General features: G+C 47.1%; 1 protein-coding gene across 1 annotated transcript in view; it reads left to right on the forward strand.

The window, feature by feature from the left end:
* Positions 1–734: 734 nt before the first annotated feature.
* The window catches only part of HIP1 (huntingtin interacting protein 1), a 352,795-nt gene continuing 328,328 nt past the window's right edge, over positions 735–25,201 (forward strand). The window contains exon 1 of the mRNA XM_085649657.1: positions 735–1,497. Within this exon, the coding sequence (XP_085505783.1) occupies positions 1,480–1,497 (18 nt within the window). The 5' untranslated portion in view covers positions 735–1,479. The remainder of the gene's footprint in view (positions 1,498–25,201) is intronic.

Here is a 25,201-nt window from a genome sequence, read left to right on the forward strand (position 1 = left end):
TTAATTTCTACCGTAACAGAACAAATCTATCTTGGTCTGAACTCACTTATCATTATGGTAGACTTCCAAGAAAGTCTGAAAGATTTCACCACAAACAAATTGAGGAAAGTGAATATTTTAAGTTTTATTGGTTTATTAAAAATTTAAAAAAAATACTTTTTGTTTAATAACATTATTAATGTTTAGTTTTGTGTAATAAAATTGGTTTATTAAAATTGATGTTTGATAAAATTAAAAACGTATTAGGAGATCATTTGCGAAATTTCGACTGCCTAAGGACCTCCACAGGGTTTAATCCGGCACTGGGAGGGCTTTCTGTTTTTCCCTTGGCATTAGTTTCCTTCTCCTCCTTTCACTCTCTTCCGCCCCGTTTATTTTATTATCTGATTCCAATCCTTTCCACGAAGTATTTTCCTTCCTTTCACTCTTACTCTGGAGGCCTCTATTTACTTCTCCTTTCTTTAACATGTCATTATCTGTATATATCTCTCTTTTCTGTCTCTTCTTGTGCAGCACGGCCACTCTGCAGCATACATTAGTAGTATCAGGTCATTTATAGCCTGGCTGACTTTGGTATCCCATAGAATCGTGCATCCCATAACGTGGCCTGGAGAAGTGATCTGCTGCTTCTGTCTGTTCCTGTCGGGGCGGAGTTAATTTTCCGAAGGTAGCCGAAGGGCACGGGGGATTCACGAATCCGGCTCCATCCTGCCTCTTTTCTAGCCACTTCCCTCAGACAGGGCTCGGGCAGCCAGACGACTGACACTTGCGGCTCATCGCCCAGACACGCTGTGTGCTCCTAGGCAGCGCTGGGAGCTGTTTACAGGCGCCAGTCATCCGTGGTGTCTAGAGGAGCGGAGGGATCGCTGGATACTCCGCATCTTGGGATCTGTCGGGGCTCATCCGCTAGTTCATGACAATGGGCGTGTGAGCGGGTCCCTCTCAGGCTGAGAAGAGGGACAGTGCAAGGGGGGCACGTTTGGACCCTTGACGGACTCCTTCGGTTCAGCGGATGAAATGCCAACTGGGTCCCCCTCGGTGGGCAGAGAGGAGAGCTGCGGTGCTGAGGGGCACCGCATCTGAGGCTGGCACGGAGCAGCCTGCTGGTCGTCGCTGGGGTCTGCTCTCTCCACAGATGGCATAGGGACCGGCCCACCCAGAGGAAAGAAGAGGGCCCCACTGCCCGAGCGACAGCTCTCTGCCTGGGCTAGAGCTGCAGTCCCTCGCAGGAGGAGCCGGCGCTTGAATACACCACAGAATCTCTGGGAGTCGGCGCCGCTTGTCGGTACCCATGCGAGGAGGGGACAGGCATCCCGTGCCCTCGTTCTGCATCTGATGGTTCGGGGCACGCTCCGGGGCCTCTTGGCTCAACAGATGGGATAAAGACCAGGCTGCTGGGGGAGGAAGGATCCGCTCTGCTGGGATAGCACATCTGTGCAGCTTCAGTCCGCGCGCTTCACTCCAGCGCATTTCCCCACCATGGATATTAACAAGATGGTAAGGAGCTCCCAGCTGTTCGCTCAACTTTGTGCATGCACCGGCCTGTGGGCGCTTCTTGTGCATAGATGTGTCTGTCTTTCCACTTCCAGGGGCGTGTGGTGAGCGGGACGAGCCTCCAGTGTGTCATCCATCTGGTGTAAACTTACTCAGGAATGAGCCAGCTGTGAGTTAGGGTCTCAGCCTGAATAAAAACGTTTGTTTTCAACAGGTTTGTGACAGTAGAGAGGGGGGCACGGTCACCGTGTTTAGTGGCGGGGAGAGGGGCCCTTGCAGGAAGGGTGCTCCTGCTGTCTGTGATGGATGGTCTACCCTGAGGTCGGATAGCGCTGTCACTGCATTGTATGCATTGTACTTTATCAGGGAGGGCTGCTGTCGCGTGGGTCGGTGCTGAAGGCAGTAAACTTTGTCGGTGCAATTGGTAGGCAGCTGTATCATTATTTGATGCTGAGTTCATGCTCTGTATGGTTGCTGGCTTGCTTCAGTTAGGGTGGGTTATGGATGGTAGTTTCATTCAGCTGGGGGAGCTGTGAATGGTGGTGTGTGTCAGCTAGTGTGGGTTGAAAATGGTGGAGTGTGTCAGCTAGGGTGGGTTGTGAATGGTGGCTTGTGTCAGCTAGGGCTGGTTGTGAATGGTGGAGTGTGTCAGCTAGGGTGGGTTGTGAATGGTGGAGTGTGTCAGCTAGGGTGAGTTGGGAATGGTGGAGTGTGTCAGCTAGGGTGGGTTGCGAATGGTGGCTTGTGTCAGCTAGGGTGGGTTGTGAATAGTGGAGTGTGTCAGCTTGGGTGGGTTGTGAATAGTGTAGTGTGTCAGCTAGGGCTGGTTGTGAATGGTGGAGTGTGTCAGCTAGGGTGGGTTGTGAATGGTGGCTTGTGTCAGCTAGGGTGGTTTGTGAATAGTGGAGTGTGTCAGCTAGGGCGGGTTGTGAATGGTGGCTTGTGTCAGCTAGGGTGGTTTGTGAATAGTGGAGTGTGTCAGCTAGGGCGGGTTGTGAATGGTGGCGTGGGTCATCTAGGGTGGGTTGGGAATGGTGGCTTGTGCCAGCTAGGGTGGGTTGTGAATGATGGAATCTGTCAGCTAGGGCGGGTTGTGAATGGTGGAGTGTGTCAGATAGGGTGGGTTGTGAATGGTGGCTTGTGTCAGCTAGGGTGGGTTGTGAATGATGGATTCTGTCAGCTAGGGTGGGTTGTGACTGCTGGCTTCTATCAACTGGGTATGTATGTGACTGCTGGGTTATTTATATTAGGGTGGGTACGACTGCTTGCCTCTCTAGTAAGCACTTAATTTGTTGTAAAAGGGGGTAGAGGCCCAGACATTTTCTTAGGATGGCATATGCCAGGGTTGCTGATTACCAAGGGTTCCACATGCCAAAGGCTCTCTGCTGCGGCCAGGGGCAAGAGCTGTAGTCTGCGACCTCTATCATGAATCAGAGCTGCGGGGAAGAGCTGTGTCCGGGCCAGTGCAGCGCTCCTGGGACTACCATGGGTCTGGTCAGTGCTGTAGGCAGTGAACCCCGTGATGGGCCAGGGCAGTGGTCATGGAGGTCTGGCAGGAGTGAATGCTGCTGTCCGGAAGCTCTGCCTTGTGTCAGTACTTTGGTCGAGGGGCTCTACCATGGGGCAGGCCAGTGCCACTGGAGCTGTCCTACTAGTCAGGTCCGAGATGTGCACGGGAGCTCTGCCACTGTTCCAGTCAGCGACATGCTCACGGCGCCCTGCAGTGCTTAAAGTCAGTGGTGTTCAAGGAGCTCTATCAGTGTGCCAGCTCAGTGCTGTGGTCATGGAGCTCTGCCAGTGGCTGTGCCAGCTCAGTGCTGTGGTAAGGGAGCTCTGCCAGTGACTGTGCCAGCTCAGTGCTGTGGTAAGGGAGCTCTGCCAGTGACTGTGCCAGCTCAGTGCTGTGTCCATGGAGCTCTGCCAGTGACTGTGCCAGCTCAATGCTGTGGTAAGGGAGCCCTGCCAGTGACTGTGCCAGCTCGGTGCTGTGGCCATGGAGCTCTGCCAGTGACCATGTCAGCTCAATGCTGTGGTCATGGAGCTCTGCCAGTGACTGTGCCATCTCAATGCTGTGGTAAGGGAGCTCTGCCAGTGATGGTGCCAGCTCAATGCTGTGGTCATGGAGCTCTGCCAGTGACTGTGCCAGCTCAATGCTGTGGTAAGGGAGCTCCGCCAGTGACGGTGCCAGCTCAGTGCTTTGGTCATGGAGCTCTGCCAGTGAAGTTGCCAGCTCAATGCTGTGGTAAGGGAGCTCTGCCAGTGACAGCTCAATGCTGTGGTCGTGAAGCTCTGCCAGTGACCGTGCCAGCTCAATACTGTGGTAAGGGACCTCTTCCAGTGACCGTGCCAGCTCAATGCTGTGCTAAGGGAGCTCTGCCAGTGATGGTGCTAGCTCAATGCTGTGGTCATGGAGCTCTGCTTCTGCCAGCTCAGTGCTGTGGTCATGGAGCTCTGCCAGTGACTGTGCCAGCTCAATGCTGTGCTCGTGAAGCTCTGCCAGTGACCGTGCCAGCTCAATACTGTGGTAAGGGAGCTCTTCCAGTGACCGTGCCAGCTCAATGCTGTGGTCATGGAGCTCTGCCAGTGACTGTGCCAGCTCAATGCTGTGGTAAGGGAGCTCAGCCAGTGACTTTGCCAGCTCAGTGCTGTGGTCATGGAGCTCTGCTTCTGCCAGCTCAGTGCTGTGGTCATGGAGCTCTGCTTCTGCCAGCTCAGTGCAGTGGTCATGGAGCTCTGCTGCCAGCTCAGTGCTGTAGTCATGGAGCTCTGCTGCCAGCTCAGTGCTGTGGTCATGGAGCTCTGCTGCCAGCTCAGTGCTGTGGTCATGGAGCTCTGCTGCTGCCCATGCCAGCTCAGTGCTGTGGTCAGTAAGCTCTGCTTCTGCCAGCTCAGTGCAGTGGTCATGGAGCTCTGCTGCCAGCTCAGTGCTGTGGTCATGGAGCTCTGCTGCCAGCTCAGTGCTGTGGTCATGGAGCTCTGCTGCTGCTCACGCCAGCTCAGTGCTGTGGTCAGTGAGCTCTGACAGGTGTTTCATCCTGGGTATTGTGTTGTCTAGTTAGTGTACAGTCGGAGAGTTCTGTTGTGGGTGAAGTCAGTGCTGTCGTTGGGCAGCTCTGCCACTGACTAGATTAGTGTTGTGGTGGAGCAGCTCTGTGGTTGGTCAGGCCATTGTTGTGGTCCGGGAGCTCTCAGTGCTGCACTCATGGTTCAGGATAGATCGGTGGCCGGGAGTTCCTGTGTTTATATTCTAAGGTTCTGAGTTTAGAGCTCTGGAGTAATGTTGTGAAAGGCTGAAGACGTCCTCTCCTGGAGGGCGTGTGTTAGCACTGCAGGCCTCTCCGCTGGGAGCTTAGCCTAGGGCCCCAGGCTTCTCTGCATGGCAGGCCTCTCTGCTGGGAGCTTAGCCTAGGGCCTCAGGCTTCTCTGCATGGCAGGCCTCTCCGCTGGGAGCTTAGCCTAGGGCCGCAGGCTTCTCTGCATGGCAGGCCTCACCTCTGGGAGCTTACCCTAGGGCCCCAGGCCTCTCTCTGCACTGCAGGCCTCTCCAGAAGGGGAGCCTAGTTTAAGGGTCAGCCTGTCCTCGGTAGTCTGGGTTAGGACTGCAAGCCTATTTGTTATGCTGGAGTGGGTGGGATGAGACTGCTGTCCTCTGGTGAGGTAGGATGAGACTGCTGTCCTCTGGTGGGGTGGGATGGGACTGCTGTCCTCTGGTGGGATGGGTTGAGACTGCTGTCCTCTGGTGGGATGGGTTGAAACTGCTGTCCTCTGGTGAGATGGGTTGGGACTGCTGTCCTCTGGTGGGATGGGTTAAAACTGCTGTCCTCTGGTGAGATGGGTTGAGACTGCTGTCCTCTGGTGGGATGGGTTAAAACTGCTGTCCTCTGGTGAGATGGGTTGAGACTGCTGTCCTCTGGTGGGATGGGTTAAAACTGCTGTCCTCTGGTGAGATGGGTTGAGACTGCTGTCCTCTGGTGGGATGGGTTGAGACTGCTGTCCTCTGATGGGATGGGTTGAGACTGCTTTCCTCTGGTGGGATGGGTTGACACTGCGGTCCTCGGGTAGGATGAGGTTGAGACTGCTGTCAAATGGTGGGATGGGTTGAGACTGCTGTCCTATGGTGTGATGGGTTGAGACTGCTGTCCTCTGGTGGGATAAGTTGAGACTGCTCTCCTCTGGTGGGATGGGGTTGAGACTGCTGTCCTCTGGTGGGATGGGGTTGAGACCGCTGGCATCTTTCAGGTATGCTGGGTTGTGACTGGTTTACAGCAGTGTGGTGTGGTGCGGTGCAACTACTGGGGGTTTACAGAGGTGTGCTGCGAATGCTGGCTTCTATCACATAAGATGTATTGTGACTGCTGGCTTCTCTCAGCTGGGGTGTGGGATGGCTGCCTGTTTCCATCATCTGAGGTAGATTAGGAGTACAGGCATATATCCTGAGGGCCGGCAGGCTGTACCCGCTGCCTTCTGTCATCAGTGGTGTGTGATGACGGATGCTGTCTGTCACTTAGTTTGGGTTATGTCTGCAGGCTTCAATCAACTTGTTTGGGGTATGGTTCCCGGGTTCTTCATGCTATGGTGGGGTATGGCTGATTGGTTTTCCCTAAGTGGTTATGACTGCTGTCTTCCCTCAGCTATGGTGGGTTATGATTGCTGGTTTCTATCATCTGAGGTATGTTAGAACTAAAAGCATCGCCTGTGGTTTATGGCTGCTGGCTTCTTTAAACTGGGGTAGTGTATAATTGATAGGTTCTCCCTGCTTGGGTGGGTTATGACTGCAGGCATCTATCAGCTTGGTGGGGTTACGGCTGCTAGGTTCTCCCAGCTGGGATCAGTTATGACTGCTTTCTTCTTTAAGCTGGGGTGGGGTATGATTGATGGGTTCTCCCTGCTTGGGTGGGTTATGACGGAATGCTTCTATCAGCTTGGTTGGGGTGTGGCTGTTGGTTTGTTTAAGCTGGGTTTGAGGTATGATTGATGGGTTCTCTCAATTATGGTGGTTTATGGTTCCTGGCTTCTATCAGCGGGTTGGGGTGTGGCTGCTGACTTGTTTAAGCTGGCTTTGGGGTATGATTATGATGGGTAATGGCTGCTGGCTTTTATTAGCTTTGTTTGGTTATGGCTTCTGGGTACAGCAAGCTGGGATGAGATATGACTGCTGGCTTCTATCATCTGAGGTGTGTTAGATCTACAAGCATCACCCGGGGTTTATGGCTGCTGGCGTCTTTAAGCTGGGGAGGCGTGTGACTGGCGAGAGTTGTGTCTACTTATTTCCATCAGTTAGGGAGTGGGTGAATGCTGGCTATCTTCATCTGGGGTGGCTTATGACTGCTGGCTATCGGCTTGGTTGGTGTGTGGCTCCTGGCTTCCTTAAGCTGAGATGGGGTATGATTGTTGGGTTCTCTGAATTATGGTGATTATGACTCCAGGTTCTTATCAGCTTTATGTTATGGTCTGGGTATGGCAAGCTGGGATGAAATATGACTGCTGGTTTCTATCATCTGAGGTATGTTAGACCTACAAGCATCACCCGCGGTTTATGGCTGCTGGGTTCTTTAAGCTAGGGAGGCATGTGACTGAAAGGTTCTCTCAACTGGCGTGAGTTGTGACTACTGACTTCCATCAGTTAGGGAGGGGGGTGAATGCTTGCTATTCTCATTTGGGGTGGGGTGACTTCTGGCTACTGTCAGCTTAGTTGGGTTATGCAACAGGTCATTTATTAGGTCTCGCCTGAGCCAGCGCATGCGCTGCTCTGTGAGACATTTAGTAGTGCACGAGCGGAGGCGACATCGCGCGTGCACCACTCGCGTCCTTTTTATTTTCTTTTAGCGCGCTCGCACACAACTCCCTCTTCTCCCCCTCCCCACCACATATCGCGTCTTGCACGCGCGGCCAATGCTTGTTGGATTTGTGAACCTGCCGTGTTTTTACATCGTCTTGGCTTCTCCTTGTTGTCTCCACTGAAGACTGTCCCCCCCTAAGTGTCCATCTACTTCACAGGAACGGTAACAGACTTATTCAAAATTTTCTCGCGGCCGCTCGTGCGCGCGCAGTCACTGCTTGTCTTTCTAACTATGCGTAAAATTTATGATCTGTGCTATTGAATTCCCATAACGTAGGTTGTAAGGTTCTTTTCAGGTGAAATGTTTTATATTGCCATGAAGAATTGCACTGAGTGGTCAGCTCTCTTCTTATGGTCAAGTTGTATTTTCATCTTGAAACTATTTCCGTGCATCCCTTGTTCTCTCGATTCTAAACCGGAGCGTACTGTCTCACAGCCAGTGATTGCCCGCTTCAGACATTGAAAGCAGTGCCACATTATATACCATGAGATGGCTTAGAAAAGGGCTAGGCACTGACGGGTGTAACGGTATAATTGGGCTGCTAAAAAACACACATTTCAGAAGGACCATGGAAAGAAAGGAGTGCTGGGTTCAGTCCATTTATTCCCACATTCGGAAAACCCAGCTAAAGGCATTTCCTTCCCAAAGGTAGGCCGTTGTAGTGTGTGGGGGCTCCCGGCGCAGCTGGAGGCCACAAGTGAGTGCCGTTCCTGTCTCTTTTTTCCCCCCTCCATTTTTTCTTCCATCTCTCACCCCATTTCTCCCGCTCTTTGCCTATTGGCCCTCTCTCTTACCCTTTACTGCCCTCTACTCTCTTTACATGCCTCCAGCTTCCCTGTCTTTCTCCCTCCATCACTTTCTATTTCTCTTCACCCCTCTCTCCCAGCTCCTGCTCTCTCTAGCTCTTTTTCTCTGTTTATGTCTCCTCCTCTACCACTCTCCCTTCTTACCTCCCCCCTCTCTCCAGCATCTTCTATGTCAGGCTCAGTCTCCTATGCTATATATTCATGGCAAACATCTGGAACCACTCACTTTAAAACTGCAGTCACCACCGGTCAGAATAAACTGACCTCTCAAAGTTTCTACAGATCAGTTGCCTTGAGTGACGTGAACCGCCCCCAGAATGAATTGCGTTCCTGAGTGAAAGCCCAGTTATCGAGCACGACCAGCTACCAACTGGCCTAGCGAGGTAAAACCATGCCCTTTTTGACAGAAGAAGTTCATTATTGAACAAAAGTTACCACAGTGACTGCCCCATCAGTTTCTTTTTTTTTTTTTGCTGTTGTTAGGGCTGGGTTAGGGATTTTTGTTCTGGCTGCATGTCTTCACCACTCACCGGCCTGTGTTTATTAGGGCGCCATCCTTTAAGGTGACATCATATATCCATCCGGACAAAAGGCAACACATCTCACTCAATCTGCATTACTCTGCACACGGCTGTCTACGATCCCGCTGCCGACATACATCTTTAATATATGTGTACATTCCTGAAATGATTGCACACACACCCAGCCTGGTAAACATATTAATGCTAATGAATGCATGCAGACCTATGCACATTACGTAGTAATGATACAAGCGTTGCAAGAATTGATATTGAAATATGTGCACATGTTTTGCTATGTGCAGTTGCCTAGCGCCTACTTCTCATGTATAAGGCTTCGAAGGGCATTTGGATTTTGAGCGCTCCTCGGTGTCCTGATAATCGTTATTGTGAAACATAAGTAACAAGAATTGGCATAGCCAATAGGTTTCGCCTTTGGGACCTTATAAGTGTTTAGCCATGCAACAGGTGATGTTGTTGCACCAAGGATATTGTGCTGCATAACTAAATACTTATAAGGTCCCAAAAGCGAGACCTGTTGGCTATGCCAATGCTTGTTTTAATTCTTTCACTGCACGTGAAGTGAGAATCAGCACATGTAAACCTTGGCGGAAAATGTTTTGAATTATTTGTATGTCTTGTATAGTGCCTGAATGTCGTCTTCCAGCCACCTCAGGGCACCAGCCTGCTGGGCAGGCAGTGAGCAGGTGAAGGTGCTGTCGAACAGTGTAGTGTTCGCCACTTGGTGGGATCCTATTCCTCAGTAGAGGCGAAGCTGGTCCCGGAACAGTCTTTTGGAAGGTCTAGGCTGCATCTCCGTTTTCCAATGTGTACAAACGACAAGTGCTTCGAAGGCGGCATTTCCAGTATGAAGGAGCATACTTTCATAAGGCGGCCATAAGCAGTGTTGGACCTCTCAAAGAATAGTTTGACTCTCTCTTGCTTTGTAGTGCTCTGATCTGGCACTCACTTCCTGGACACAGATAAGAACTTACAGCTTGTACAGAGAGATTACTGGAGGTGCCAAGGGCATTCAAAAACGAGCATTGTCGAAGGCAGCAGGTCTCACCTTTGGGACCTATTATTGGCTTTGCCATCGTGTTTTTAGCAATCCTGCATAAAATCCCCGATGCTATGCAGCATGGCTGTAGAGAAAACAAAAAGACACTATGAGGCAACTGCCCACCACATTTTGTAGGCTTGTGCCTACAAAATGACACGGGATGCTTAATTTCTTTTAATGTGTGGATCCAAACTGGATCTGTAAATTAAAAAAACAAACAATTAAAGTAGTGTGAAAGTGTTTTTAATTTTTTTTACATGTCTTTTTAAATATATTTAGGTTTTTAGGCGGGGGGGTGGCTGGAGGGAGGCAACACAAAGGCCACAGCTGGGGGAAGCAATAGAGAGGGTGAGGGAAAGCAATATGGACGAGAAAGATGATTGTAGAATGCAGGGTAAAGAGAAGCACATGGGTTAGAGAGAGGTACATGGAGCTGTTCGGGGGGGGGGGGAGCACACGGGTGAGAAAGCAGTAGGGAGAAGGACATGATGGCGAGCACAACTTGGATAGGCCTGGGGAGAAGCACACAGGCGAAAGAGAGCAACACCACGGTGGAGAGGGTAGAGCAACATAAGAGGGAAACACTTGCGATCTTGTGTAGTGCATAACCAAAAAGAAAAATAATAGTGCTTCAAAAGTGAGCAGTGGAAGGACATAAGTAACGAGAGTTATGTCAAATGGCCTGTCTTGAACCTGGGTGCTTCTGGCTACTTTATCATTCCTAAGGGGGTGGCTGCACTGCCATGGACATCCTGGATCTCCCTCAGGCTAACTCAAGTTCAAATGGATAATTCATGCATAAACCAGACCTATGCACCTTTTCTATAGTTCATTGCTTTTGACGTCTTCTCCATAAAGAGGACAGTAGGCAGAGCCCATCTTGCAAAGGAGCCTAAATTCGATTCAATTAGAGGTCCTTGTGTTTATACTGGCAGGTGCTGTGGCTAGAGGATGGGGGAGCACTATAGGTGTGCCTTTGAGGGCATTTGATAAAGGAATATCATGAAGGGAGCAGTCAGAGACCCACCATCGGCCCTGCCTCTTTCCCTCTCCTCTTGTTTGCAGGCAGGAGTGCTGGCCGTGTTTGGAGTTTTACAAGGTTCTGATGGTAGGGACACAAATATTCAAAGCAAACCAACTACCCCTCTACCTTTCTCTGTGTGACCACAGCTTTGCTTTGACCAGCAGCATCCTTCATCCTGATTTAAAGGTTGCCACTATTGAAAACACAATCCAAATAATCCTTTGCAATAATACTCCATCCATTGCACAACCTCCTGTGAGAAACTCTTCCTCACTTGGAAAGATATATAGGTACAGCACATGTAGAGGATAACTACTGAGGCTGTGAGTGCCTTGTCCAACTTATCCAGCGTGTCATGCTTGGTGCACACCCAGTACTAAAACATTGTTAGCTCTCTAGCAAGTCCCACCAAATGTATGGCTGCCGAACCCTTCAGTGACTTTTTCCTACATAGTGGAAACTAACCTTTACGCCTGTCATTCTCCAGGCCAACTAGGGTGTAATATTGTTAGGTAGGAAGCCGCCTGAATACTATTAGAACTTTGGAAGTGCACTCTGGGGGGGAAAAAGGAGGCGTTTATGCTCAAACTTTCAACTAAAGCAGATAATGGAACTGAGACACATTTAAGCATTGGCCAGTATCTGTGATCGTGTGGGGAGGAAAGGAGGATTCTTATAACCCATGTCTTCTAGTTGCATGCACAAGAGCTGTGTCTCTGGACCACATTGCCTCTCATTTCTTTGAGCTTAGATTTTATGTATTAATTTATGCATTGCATGACTTGGATTTTTATCAAGCCTAGATGTTTTGGGAAGTAAATGGCAGATTAGTCAACAAGTATTAATGATTTTTTAAATAGAAATTCATTTCTGTTCTGTTCCCACCTAACATGAGAGAAAACAGGCTTGAGATCTCTGCATTCGGTCGCAGACTTGAGTTAAGATGGAGTGGCGCACAAATTCAGGGAAATTCTGAGGGAGGGGGCTGCAAATAAATGCAGTCTGCATAATCTTTTCTCGATAGGTTTTAATTTTTGATTATTGGTTTAATTTCTTTTGTAATGATTGAGCTCTCAAGATTTTCTCGTGTTTTCTATTATCTCTTGCGTAGTATCGGTGGTTAATCATAACTACATGGACTTGCATTTACCAAATTGTATTTCATTCTTTTTTGGTTACCAGCTCTGTTCTAATTCCACTTATGCCCTGTTTGTTTTTTATGTGTTTGGCAACTCTTGCACACATGTCTTTCCAAAATTAGCCAAACTATCCTCCGTGTTCTGTTTAGAAATACAGGAAACATGTTATTAGTGTCTAAAGGAAACGATGATAGTATGTTTAGGTTATATTCAAACGGTAGCCTTTTGTAGGGGAAAATGAGGGATTAAAAAGTGTTCTGACCACAGCATTCTGCAATAGTCCCTGGCAAAAGCCACAGTTTTCTAGGAAAAGATACCATCTAAACCCTGCCAGCTGAAGGAGCGGGGTGTAATAAATAAAAACTGAGCCAGAGTACAAGATTCCATAGATTTTTTTAAAGGTTGTGATGAATTAGAACAAGATTCAGGCCATATGACCTGCACTATTGAGGACTACACTTTGTCACAGCATAATCAGACTAATCTTTGCAAAATTTAATATCACAAACTGGTAAACCGCAGGAAATAAAGAAAAGATAAACATTCGTTACCCACTAGAGAGTTTCGCTTTGACTGCTTGTATGGCGTGGGGTTGGATGCTGGTCTTGCTCTGAGCCCAAGACTGCCAGGCAGCTCAGTGGCGGCCCTCCGCTAAGGAGGAGGAGCGTTACCCCACTGCCAGAAAGCAGCGGCAGAAATGAAATGATAATAACAGAATGTTATTATCATTTTATTTTGTCCACCTGCTGTGTCAGTGCGTGAGGGGGCGGAGCTGCAGGGGAGGAGTGACAGAACACTCCTGTGCGCAATCACTGTTTGGTCGGCCCTCTCGGGCCGCACCAAAGAGTCATGCGCACTTTCCCCCTTCTCGATGCAGGCTGCATTACAGCCTGCATCGAGAACATGACCACCCCTACAGCCCCTGGCTGAGCACCGTGTCACGGCGCTCAGACCAATCACAATGCTGCATTGCAGCGTTGTGATTGGCTTAGGGGTGGGAGCCTGGCTGCCTGCGTCCTGTTACGACCTAGAGTCGGACACAGGTGAGCAGGAGAGAAGACGCAGAACCCCGCGGCGGCAATGTAAGTGTTATTATTTTATACAATGCAGCCCGCAATCCCCCCCCGCACACCTCTTCCCCTCCCCCGCCCCCAACCTGGGAGCCATGCCGGCCGCCCCTGAGTGCTATACGTGCCTTTCTTATCTCAGGTGTTGTGTTATACGGGTGGATGGGTTTTTGGTTGTTGCATTGCAGGTGGTGGTCCTCTGCGTGTCGTGCACAGGTCTGACGTTATTTTGCTAATAACGGCAGCCCTTCCCATGATTCTTTCCCAGTTATGGTGTGATGAGTTAGTATGTTACCAGTCTGTTGTCCTAAGAGCTAGGCCTCCCATCCTTTCTTCACAGGCAGTTGGATTCATTTATAGGTAGTTCTTTTGTAAGCAGTGTTCGGGCCGAAGGCATCACCTCTTCCTTGTTTGGTGATGTAGGGTGTAGTTGTATTGTGAGGAGGGGTATTGCTGTAGCACTTGCTCCTTTCTCAGGCTGAGTGTGGTGAGGGTTGCTGGAGATGTGCTGTCTCAGCAATGCATACAGGCCTTTGAGGCTGTATGGAGCTCTGTTATGCGTCTAGGAGTTGATGTAGTCATTGCTCCTCTCTCTGTTGTTCTTTAGTGAGATATACTGGAGGTGTGTTGTCTGAGTTAGCTCTGCAAGCTTCTCTCTTCTTCTTGGTGTCCTTGGTGTTTTTGAGTGGAGCTGTGCTGTTGATTAGGACTGCAGGCATGTTTTTTAGGTCTCGCCTGACCCAGCGCATGCGCTGGTCTGGCGAGACTTATTGAGAGGGCTCCAAAAAGTGCTACCAGGCCAGCCTAGAGCTACAGTGCATGTGCGCGGGCGCGCGCGCCGCGTTTTACCGCGATTACTTTCACTTTCGGCCGCACGGCCACTTTGATGTTTGATCTTGATCACTTTCACTTTTGCATAGCCAATAGGTCTCGCTTTTGGGACCTTATAAGTATTTAGTTACGCAACTGTTGCATGGCTAAACACTTATAAGGTCCCAAAGGCGAGACCTATTGGCTATGCCAATGCTTATTTTTCTTTCTCTCTGGTCCAGTGTGGTGAGAAAGGGTGGAGTTTTACTGGCAATCTGCTTCAGTGCGCGGCTCTCTTTCCAGGCTAGTGTTGTACGATAGGGTGGTGTTATGCTGGAGGAGTGTTGTTTGAACTAGAACTGCAGGCTTCTCTATCTTCTCTGGTGTGCTGTGGTGGGATAGAGAGTTTTATTGTAATTGGTGTTAAGACTTCAGCCCTCGCTTCTCCTTTCTAAGGGTGATATGAGGTGTGACCAGTTTATAGTGCGAGTAGGCTTCAACCCACCGATCTTACTTCTCTTTCTGGTGTGGCATGGGCCCAGCTTTCAGACAAACTTTTTAGTTTCATTCTTAACCAGTCTAATCAGGAGGTCTGAGGTGAGAGACTTAACGTCTGGCAATGCTCCAGTGATGCAAAATCTTGTAGTTTTGTCCGTTTTATGACCTGGCTTGACGGCACAGCGGTCGTCAGACAATTATGTGAGAATCACCACGAGAGGTGCTTTGGCTCCGCCCACATGTTGGGAGCCACGTGTTAATCTTTTAATTGTGAAAAAGATGTGGTGCTTCCACAATAAGCGCTCGCCCTCCACACAGCTATTATTATTTTGTTTATTTATCCAGTTGCCTGAGCTTTAATTTTCAGGGCCACACACATGACATTGTAATGCTATTAAAGTGTCTAGATAACTAGATCATTTATGGTGTTTTTCTATGGCATTAGTACAAATGGGAGGCGACATCATTAAATTACATGCACTTTTAGGTCTGGCTTGACAATGCAACTCTCACCTGACCTTTTAACCTACACCAATACTATTCTACAGTTCTTTGCTTCCACACATATTTATCCATTCCCATGCGGTCTACTTGTAATGGTTCACATTACCATACAACATTCTTTTAAAGCCAGTCCAGTTGGCATTGGCAATGCTTGTTAGGTATGGGTTATGACACTGTAGCTGTCAAGTCGACCTGTTGATAACAATATACATAGAATAGGTTTTGGGTCTGCCCATTTCAACCACTGGCTTTCTTCGACCATCCTCTTGCAGCCTTTGGCTCGAAATGTTGTAATTTGTATCTTGGCTAAGCCCAGTGGAGTATTCATCTCTCATCTACTGCTATTAGCCGCTTGAGAGTGTCCTTCTGCCTTCATTCCATTGCATGCCTTGAACAGCAAGAGAGATTACTTTACAGATACAGTCTGTCTGTCCACTCCTGATTGCTACCTCCTCTGTGACTCGCTCTAATGTGCTAATGCTTCATGCGTTAGCATATTAAACCCAGATTTGTCAGCCTACCCAATGCTGGTTTCCTTTACTCCCCATCCTCCGCTGCCTTTTGGTTAGGTTTGCGCTTTAGAAATACCACATATATGTACATACATAGATACATACACATATACTTACTTAAATAATGATATATTTTTTTTTGTTCGCTTTGCTATTGACCATGGTTGTTTTGAGTTATGTTAGGTCGATGCTAGAGCCTCAGGTACAAGACTAGAAGGATTATATTTCTCCCTGTACTCAGGAGGCCATCTACAGCCATATATATGGAGGTTATTGTCCAGTCAGTGGTGTACATATTGATTAATACCATTGTCGATTGGCATACTTGCATCTCTCCTCTTAGTTTAGTGTGGTGAGGTGAGATGGAGCTCGCTACGTGGAGGCAGGGTAACGAGGGTGGGTGGAGTTGTGCTGCAAGACTCTCCCTGCATCACAGTGGAGTTGGTCCAGGAGCGCTTGAGGTTTGATGAATTGCCCATTTCCAGGATGCTAATTGTGGATTGTATTCTGACATGCTTTGGGGAGACTTAGAAGAAGCAAGTAGACCAACAGCCTTATTTCGTCTATGTATAAATTAAGAACAACCTTTTACCCAGGTAGCCACAGTCATACTGACTCCAGCTGGTGTGCATTTAGTGGTTAAAGTCACATTGGTGTGGACTCGTCACCTCTCCGCCGATTTGTGCAACAAGACTCGCTCTTCCAGCAGTTGAGCACCTGGACGATGAGAGGGTCTTCGCTTACTGGAGCTCTGGGTTGACCGCTCCAGCAGCTCATCTTTCTGATAACCAGGGTTCCAAAATGAGTGAGCTAGGGCTGTGGGACATGGACTGAGAAGCAGACCGCTAACATTCTCACTCCAAGAGTGCAAACCAGTCCAGTTCTCAGAGGCCCACACTGCCTTGACATATCAGTTTGCCTCAGCTTGGAATTGCAAGGGAACATGGAGGCAAAGTGTGCTATCTCGCTAAAAATGTTTCCTCCTTCTAAATATTTTCTTCACTGTTAGGGGTGGTGAGTCTTTAACTAGACCACTCGAAAGTGAAATCCCATAATATGCTATAACATCTGTGGGCAAATGACTCGCCAACATGGAAGGATTCCATGCACATGAAGTTCTGCATTCCTGTGCATGTGCAGGCAATGCATCTTTGCAGTATTACGTCTGCTCGCACAACCAAAAATTAAGTGGCCTTTCGAGAAACTTTTCATTTCTTGTTCAAGGACTTTACCACTATGTTGTGCAAGTAAATTCTGATAACCAGCAGTTGCAGTGCCTCAAAAGGCCAGTTGTTTTTAATGTAAAACAGATCCATATTTGTATAAATGTATTTTTGCATTATTTTGTTCCCAATACAGAATATTACAGGCAGTCAAAACAAGGTTAAATGCCTCCTGTTTTTGTGCTTTGTGGAAGGTAGAATATGGCTATAGAATATTGAGTTCAATATTTTATTTGTAGAGTGCTACTACTCTTCCGCAATGCAGTTTACAAGTTTAAAGCCACATAAGGATAGGTTGTGTTAAGAGAAATGCATAATAATTGTATTTTAGACTGAGGGAGGAGATGAGGCCCAGTCTTTTCTTAACCCTTTCGCTGCGGCGGGAAGTCCGCCGCAGCGCTGGGGGGGGTTTGGGGGCAGCGCAGTGGCGCGGTGCTCATGACGGAACCACTCCGTCATGAGCCGCGGTTGAGCTGTGCTCATGACGGAGTGGTTCCGTCATGACTCCGCCCACTGCGCTAATCGCCCGCACAGGCGGGGAATTAGCGCCGCGTAGGCGGCGCGGCCGCCAACGGCCGCAGCATGACGGAACCACTCCGTCATGAGCACACGGCGACCGTGGCTCATGACGGAGTGGTTCCGTCATGAGTGGGGAAGGGGTTAAATAGTCTTTATTGTTTTTTAAAGCTGTGGCTCAGGCGCTAGGACTCCCTATCTTGTAACGTGGGGAACCAGGGTCGAAACCCGTCTGGCCCCGGCTCAATAAACTGTGTTTCTGGGCACATCTCTTAATTTTCCTGTGCCTAAAAGAGAAAAGCACATTGTATAACGTAGTCTGGTTCTGTGTTAACGTTTTCTAATGCTCTTTGGCCAGGTTTGCACTATGAAAAGACTGCAGAAACAAAAAGTCTGACAATCTGCAGAAGAGCTCCCCAGTTTCGGAGCCAGTGATGCGTCTGTTTCAGAGCTGGTGTAGATTCACCTCTTATCTTTACTCCCAGCTCTACAAGTCGGCCTGGTTTATGCATAGATGTACAGCATTGGCAATATTCGAGCTCGATCGCTTCATGATTTTGCCTTCTAATGCCGTGAGTTTCAAGTTTATTGTGAGTCTTTTTTTGTCAGATTGCTTCACTCTCACACTGCCTCTTCTCTATATGTAGTATCAATATAAATACTGAAATAAATCTCAGACTTATTAAAAAAACTGGAATTTCAAAAACTCTGGAGTATCAAACTTTGGAGGCGCGTTCTGACAAGTGTTAGTGTTCGGTTCAGATGTAGTTAAAAGTGAAAGGGTAGATTTAGGGAGCATGTTTTAGGATTGAATATGGGGTTAAAGTTTAGTTATTGGGAGGTTTAGCGTTAGTGTTAAGAAGGGTGTTTTATGGGTGGGGGGGCACTAAAGTCTCTCACTGTTTCTGTGAAAGGGAGAAAAAAGGAAATCTGAAATTGGTGACTTCCGTTTTTTTGACACAAAAGTAAAAGGGAAGGAGCCTGAGATATTTGACAACGACAGTAGTTTACATGAAACTGCATGAAGCTTTCTTTCCTTTTTATACCTGCCACGCTGTCTCTTACAGACCAGAAATAAAAGTTTGTGGCGTGGTTATTAATTACTCTATGAACTGTAATCACTTAGTGATGATTTTTTTTATTGTGCGTGCAAATTAATAAAATGATATATTTTGAAGAAAACCACATTTGGATATATAAATATGACGCAAGAATAAAAAAAAGGCTGCACAACATCATCATGATTTTTGTTTTACTAATGATGAGATAGTAGATAACTTTTACTAGGTACTGTTTTAGTCTCCAGCAACTAAGGGTCTTATTTAGAATTTGGCAGATAGAGTACCCCATCACAAACGTGTTTGTCGTATTACAAGTGCATTATACCCTATGGTGCTTGTAATAAAGCGGTCAGGATAGCCTTCACTTTTTGCCCGAGTATCCCATGCCCTAAACTCTAAATAAGGCCCTATGATTTGATGTTTCAATGTCCACATCTAATTCACCCAGTTCTCGGATAGTTGAGGTTACTTTTATGACCACTGTGAATCCATGCTTAGCTTTATTTTCCTTGTTCTCTCTCAGCTGCATCAGTTTGTTCTGCGTATAATGTTGTAATACCACTTGGTGCAGGGGCGCTATAGGAAAACTCCACATAATCAAATAACATACATGCAAGTATTTGTGAATAAAATATAAATGTGTATCATAAGTACTATCAAAGTCTTAGGTGATTCCTCAACACTCCTGATTTTGTTTTCTGATGAGCAGATTTCTCATCCACATTTCCCGTCAGTCTGACTGCTCGATGCATAGATTCATGACAATGCTTGGTTTGTAGAGATTGAATTTGCCTGAATCTCCTGGTACACCACCGTAGAATAGCTGTTGAACAGCCTGGATAAAATGTACAGGTAGAGTGCTCTCTGCAGCTGCCTGTCGTGATGAGAACTAGCGAAACATCCTTGCATAAAACAAATCGGAGAAGCACAGTCCGTGAGAACATGCTCCTTGTTTTCCAGTTTGTCCAGGTCAATCATACTCCATTGCTATATTTTCTTCATACCTTACCTTTTTAATGGATAGTGACTTTGGGGGCCCCTAGCAGGGCTGCCTTCCCTCCTGCCTGGCTCTCTGCTCTGGGGCCTGGGGGTCACCAACCCTGCACTGTGTGACAGGAATGTTTGCAAACATCCATTTTCCAATGTGCTACGGGCCTTTTCCGCCATAGGGCAGTCACATCCAAATTGAGTGGTGGGAACTGCGGTTCCAAAAGGAGTGAGTGCGGTTCCAATCCGCAGCGCTCCACCGACATCGTAATGATGCCTTTATTAGGTCTCGCCTGACCCAGCGCATGCGCTGGTCTGGCGAGACTTATTGAGAGGGCTCCAAAAAGTGCTACCAGGCCAGCCTAGAGCTACAGTGCATGTGCGCGGGCGCGCTCGCCTCACTTTACCGAGATTACTTTCACTTTCGCGGCCGCTTTGATGTTTGATCGCGATTGCGATCACTTTCACTTTTGAGGCCGCACGGCCGCTTGGCATTGCCAATAGGTCTCGCTTTTGGGACCTTATAAGTATTTAGTTATGCAACTGTTGCATGGCTAAACACTTATAAGGTCCCAAAGGTGAGACCTATTGGCTATGCCAATGCTTGTTTGTATTATCACAGTTCTTCGATCCTGAAGAACCTTTATGATCTTACTTTCTTGCTCGCTCCTCAGACGCTCTCGCTGCTTTATATTACACATTCTTCATTCAAATTCTTCATTAAGAGCAATACGATTTCTTGACCAGCTCGAGAAATTGAATAAACTCAGGTTTCACATACTCGGTTGTGCATTTCGCAGAAGTCGGTTGAACATTTTACAATGTGCCCATATGTGAGTTCAGGTGACAAGACCAGCCTAAAATGCACCCTGAGTACCGTCTGTTAAGTTGGTCATAGCATCTGACAAAACCTACATAAAGCAAACATTTCATACACTTGCTAATGGTTAAACAGTTAAATCATACAATTTTATTAGTATAAATATGTTTTTAATTAAACTAAATGTATTTCCCTTCAGTAAACTGTTTGTCTGTTCAAACTAATTTCGCACCATTGCACTTAAATAGAAAGTGGTACCTTTTTGTAAAAGTAAACTCCAGCTTTTGAGTAATGTATGTGATCAGCAGAAAAACTACAGAGAGAAGTAAGTGCTTGTCTCCGCACATATGTAGATTGACTTCAGTACAGCACTTCAAAAGTTTTGTGCTTCCACTGAAAAAGAGTACATATATTGCATTTTTCCCTGGTGGGAAACCATATGTTGAATTCAGATGGACTGAGGTGTTTATGTTGACATGCCAATATTCAAGGCAATAGGCCCAATCTGTTTGTTATGAAAAGATATGACACAGACAAGAGCCCTCACGTATTTATTGTGACAAGCAAATGTTTAAAGCCAATAGGCATTTAAGGATGGATTGTTACACTGGAGTGAAATATGAACTCCTGTGTTTTGTTTCATAAAGCCTCAAAGATTACAGTAGTAGGCAAGGGTTATGGTATTGATTTACTCCACTGACAAACCCTAGTGGCAGACGTTTTTCTGCGTGATAATTCTTTGTAGGCCCTATTGTGGTATTATATTGTCAATTGTAAGTTTGGATGTATTTGCAATTTTATGACTGTGTGTCTGAAATCTTTTACTCAAAGCAGTAGGTTATGGTGTCAAGCCAATGGTAAATGCACAACGCTTGATTGCTTTATTAGGGAACGCTATGTCAGAGGCCACAGGTCTAAATGTGTTTATTCTGAACAGGTACTAGAAAGGCAGTAGAACATACCTAACTATTTTGAAAAGCCTGTGTTAAACCAAAAAACACCTTGAAGGCTGTATTGTTATTACACTGTGTTAAAGTCTGTAAACAGGTCTTTAGTTACATGGATTATCGTATCTTACCCTAGGGAGTGAGGGAGCTGGTGTTGGTTGGTAGATTATTTGTACTGTGATAATTCTTGAAAGGCTCTCATACAATTGGTTGTAAAATATCGTGCCAACTGTACTTTTTAAATATTTGTAATTTTTAGACTGTGTACTTGAAGTTAAATTGTGGGAAGGTTTATGTACAGTCCAACGAGATGGGCCAAATGTCTGATTGGTTCATTGGGAAACGTTATGTCTGATGTCCTGGATTTGATCTGCTAATTATGAAACGTTACCACAAAGGCTTAACACGTATTTCTGCTTTTTTTGTAAAGTATTTTTATTAAACAACAAACGGTTCCGGTCAGATACACATCATACATCCAGTCGTCATATGATATACACATCACATCGTGCGAAGGGCACCATCATGTGCAAACCAGCAAGGCTTATACATCCCAAGCGGGACAACATAATTCCTCAAAATTTGTTACGTGCACTCATCTCTTCCTCCCTTCTGTCCCAATCCTCTTAAGCTCTGTTTTTCTCCCAGGGGCACCATATCTTTTCCCACTTCTTAGGGCAGCCTCTGCCCTCATACACCACCCTCTCTGCAAAGCGACACCAGTCCATGTTAACACGTATTATTGATCGCAAGTGGTAAAGCCTGTGGATTGTTATTGCCCCATGTTAAGTCCTGTAGAGCAGTGGTTCACAAACGTTTTAGAACCACGACCCACTTTTTATATCAACAAACTTTTGCTACCCACCTACCTTTAATGTACATGAGGAGGAGTGATCTTTGAATGTAACTAAAACATCATGTGGTAGCATATTAGTCATTTACAGACACCACATTTTCCATTAAAATGACCTCTCACTTTGCACAACCATACAGGTTTACCGATAAAACTATACAGCACTCAAAAGAGAATGTGTGGAAATGGGGTTTCCATGAATATTTATCATTTGTGCATCACCAGTTACAGTGAGTTTATTTGTTTTGATCGCATTAAAATCTGTTTCCAGCACAAATACAAAAAATGTGCTTCATTTTTGCTTTCCTAACTGCTGAAGGCATACAGTTTTTTTTACAGGTTTGCACATTTTGTTGTCTGTTACATCCTAAGACTGTCACATAACTCACTTTAAAAACTCCTCTCACTTTCCAGTCAGAGAAAGAAAAGTAAACACCAAATCCTATTGAAAAAATAAGCAGTAACTTGTCAGAAGACATAGCCTGACATATGACCTCTGTCGTTGAAGCACAGCAAATGTGATAATATAAACACAGAATTTAAAGGCATCTTTATTTACTGCTCTGACTTTCCCGACTCACCAAAAATAGGCTCACAACCGACCCATAGTTTAAGAAACACTGCTGTAGACAGCTAGTTATTTGGTCACAGATTATCTAGGGTTTTGTGTTGGGTACCCCCTTACTCCCTTTGACAAACCTTGTGAATAAAATATTTTAATTATGGTAATCCTTGCTAGACACTGTTAGGAGGGACTTGCATGTTAACTTAGTTGTCTGTCAAATTCTTAAAAATATACATTCTTTAAATAATACACACTTGCATATACATACATAGAGGGACCTTAGAGCAGCCATATTCGCAGCCTTTGGTCTTTTAGAGTGTCATTCACATTACCTCCTCGTCCGTCATCCTCGGCACAGTAATTAACAGTGAGCATTCTGCTCCTACAGAAACTCCCAAGTAAAAAAGATACATACTTGTCTCCATATCCCTCCAATATGGCCCCCAGTGGCAACAACCAATCCTATAAAAGGACACAAAAGTCCCAACATGATCTGTTTTTTTGTTTTTGCACTACTCCGAGTGCTGTTCATGTTCCTGTTTGTTCAGATAAGTTGGGGGTGGCGGTCCTGCTTTAGCGGACTCTTGGGCCCCATCTATGGAAGGGAGATACTGTTTTCATTTGTTTTATTTGTTTTTCCTCCCCCTGTCCTGCTCTAGCAGACGCAGGGATTTGCCGTGCCTATATCTATTGTTGGGGATGCGGAGTGCTGCTTTAGCGGACTCGGCATCTCTTCATCATCTCCCACATTCGAGTCCTGCTTAGCGGGCTCGGCGTATATAATTAATTTCTTACCTCCGGCAGTGCGCTTGAGTCGCGTCCGGGATCCCTTCCTTGCACATACCTTTTACCTGGGTTCTACCGAATCCTGCTTTAGCGGACTCGGCGTGCCTTGCTTCTTCCAACCTCCCGGTCACGAGCAGGCTCCCTCTTTCCTCGTGGGCTCTGTGGACGTGGAGGTGCGTGGCTTCATGCCGTCTTTCTGGGAGGGTCGGCACGTGGTATGCTGCGCTTCTTCTGGGGCTCGTATTGTGACGTAATTGTTTAGGCGTGCCGATGTAGGCCTGAGGCATTTTTCTTTATGGTTTCCATGGTGATGGTACACTTTTTTAACACTCCTGCTTGCCGTAGGGGTATTGCTGATCATTTTTTGTTTGGCTATGATGGAGGCTGATGCTGAATTGGATTCTGCTGCCAAAGAGGGTTCTTCTGGTTCTCAGGACGCAGTACCTTGCCTTGCGTTGATACAGCAAATGATTAATGCTGCGTGGTGGCTGCCTTACTTGACAAGGACTCTGTTCCTCTTTCCAAGTAGGCCAGATGTGATCCTGGTCCTTCCCATGAATCGGAGGGGGAGGAAGATGTGGACCTTAAAGGTCATTTTGTGCAGGGGTCGGATCTTGGGTATGTTCTTCAACACATCCGTTCCAACCTGCTGTTTCCCGAGTCCGAGGTGAATGTGGAGGATGCTGATTTCTTTGCGCAGTATCAAAGAAAGGAACCCAAGTCGTTGCCTCTTCACTCCTCTGTTTTGAGAGTGTTGGAGACAGAATGGAAGGATGTGTATAGGAGTAACTTTCCCCGGTTTCTGGCCAACCGATATCCATTGCAGGACTTTGCAGTTAAGTTTCCTGCCTCTGTGAAGGTGGATTCTTTGATGGCAGGCATGTCCTCTCAGGGGACTATTATTTCAGAGGTTGCTTCCCCGGCTGATCCGGTTGATAAAAAGGTGGATGCTGCAGTGAAATGGACTTTTTCCGCTGCCAATTTTTCCATTAGAGCTGCTGCCTATTTCTCCTATGCCATCCAATCTTTGCTTAAAGATTTCCAATCCTTGGCTGAGTTGTTAGACCAGGGCGAGGACATTTCCCCCACGCTCGCTCTAATGGAACAGCAGGTTCGTCTGCTTCCTGACATTTCCTTTAACAGCAGCTTCTACTGCTGGTTTTTCTGTGGCTGCTCGCCGCCAGTTGTGGCACCGATCATGGAAAGCTGATTCTGCGCAGAAGGGTTTGCTCATTAAGATCCCTTTTTCTGGTGTAGTTGTTTGGTGCCCCCATGGAGGATATGGTCAAAAAGTCTGCGGAGGACCGTAAACTGCTGGCTCCAGAGAGTGCTGCGTGTTCCTGCTTTTTTGGTGCTCAAAGGGCCTTTGGTCCTGCCCGTCAAGGGCGGGTTCCTCAGGCCTTTCGTGGAAGGGGGCGTGGCAGGGGTGCTCCTTCATTTGGCAAATCCCGGTTCACTGACAAATCTTCTTCCTCTTCTGCCCCCTCCAAGTCATGACTGGATTGCTCCGGGAGTGGGTCCTGTGGGGAGTCAGCTGTCTCTCTTTATGGACACCTGGAAGCATACTGTTTCGGATCAATGGGTCTTTAGATGGTGTCAGAAGGTTTTTCCCTTGGATTCGTCCGGACTCCCCCAGACTGTTTTTGGGTCACTCCTTGCCCCAGGGACTCTCTGAGGATGATGGCTCTGTTGGAGGGCGTCCGTTGTCTGGTGGCAAAGGGCGTTGTCATTCTGGTTCCCGTAGATCAGCAGGGAATGGGTGTGTACTCTATTCTCTTCCTGGTGGAAAAGCGCACCGGGGATCTCAGACCTGTTTTGGATCTGAAGTGGTGGAATTAGTTCATTCCTCTCCTGAAGTTCAAGATGGTATCCTTGCAGGTGATCCTTCCTCTGATCGGTCAGGGGGATTTTCTGGCCTCCATCGACCTGCAGTATGCTTATCACCATGTGCCAGTCCATCTGAACTCTCAGAAGTTTCTCCGAATCTGTATTCTGGGTCAACCTTTTCAATTCCAGGTATTGCCCTTTGGCCTATGTTCTTCACCACGGGTCTTTACTAAGGTTCTGGCCCCTCTGATGGGTCATATACATGGGCAGGGTATTAAGATCTTTCCGTACCTGGATGATTTGTTGATTTATGCTTCTTCTCTTTCTAAGGCGGAGCTCCA

The sequence above is a fragment of the Triturus cristatus genome, chromosome 3_2 (assembly GCF_964204655.1).
Source record: "Triturus cristatus chromosome 3_2, aTriCri1.1, whole genome shotgun sequence".
Taxonomy (NCBI): domain Eukaryota; kingdom Metazoa; phylum Chordata; class Amphibia; order Caudata; family Salamandridae; genus Triturus; species Triturus cristatus.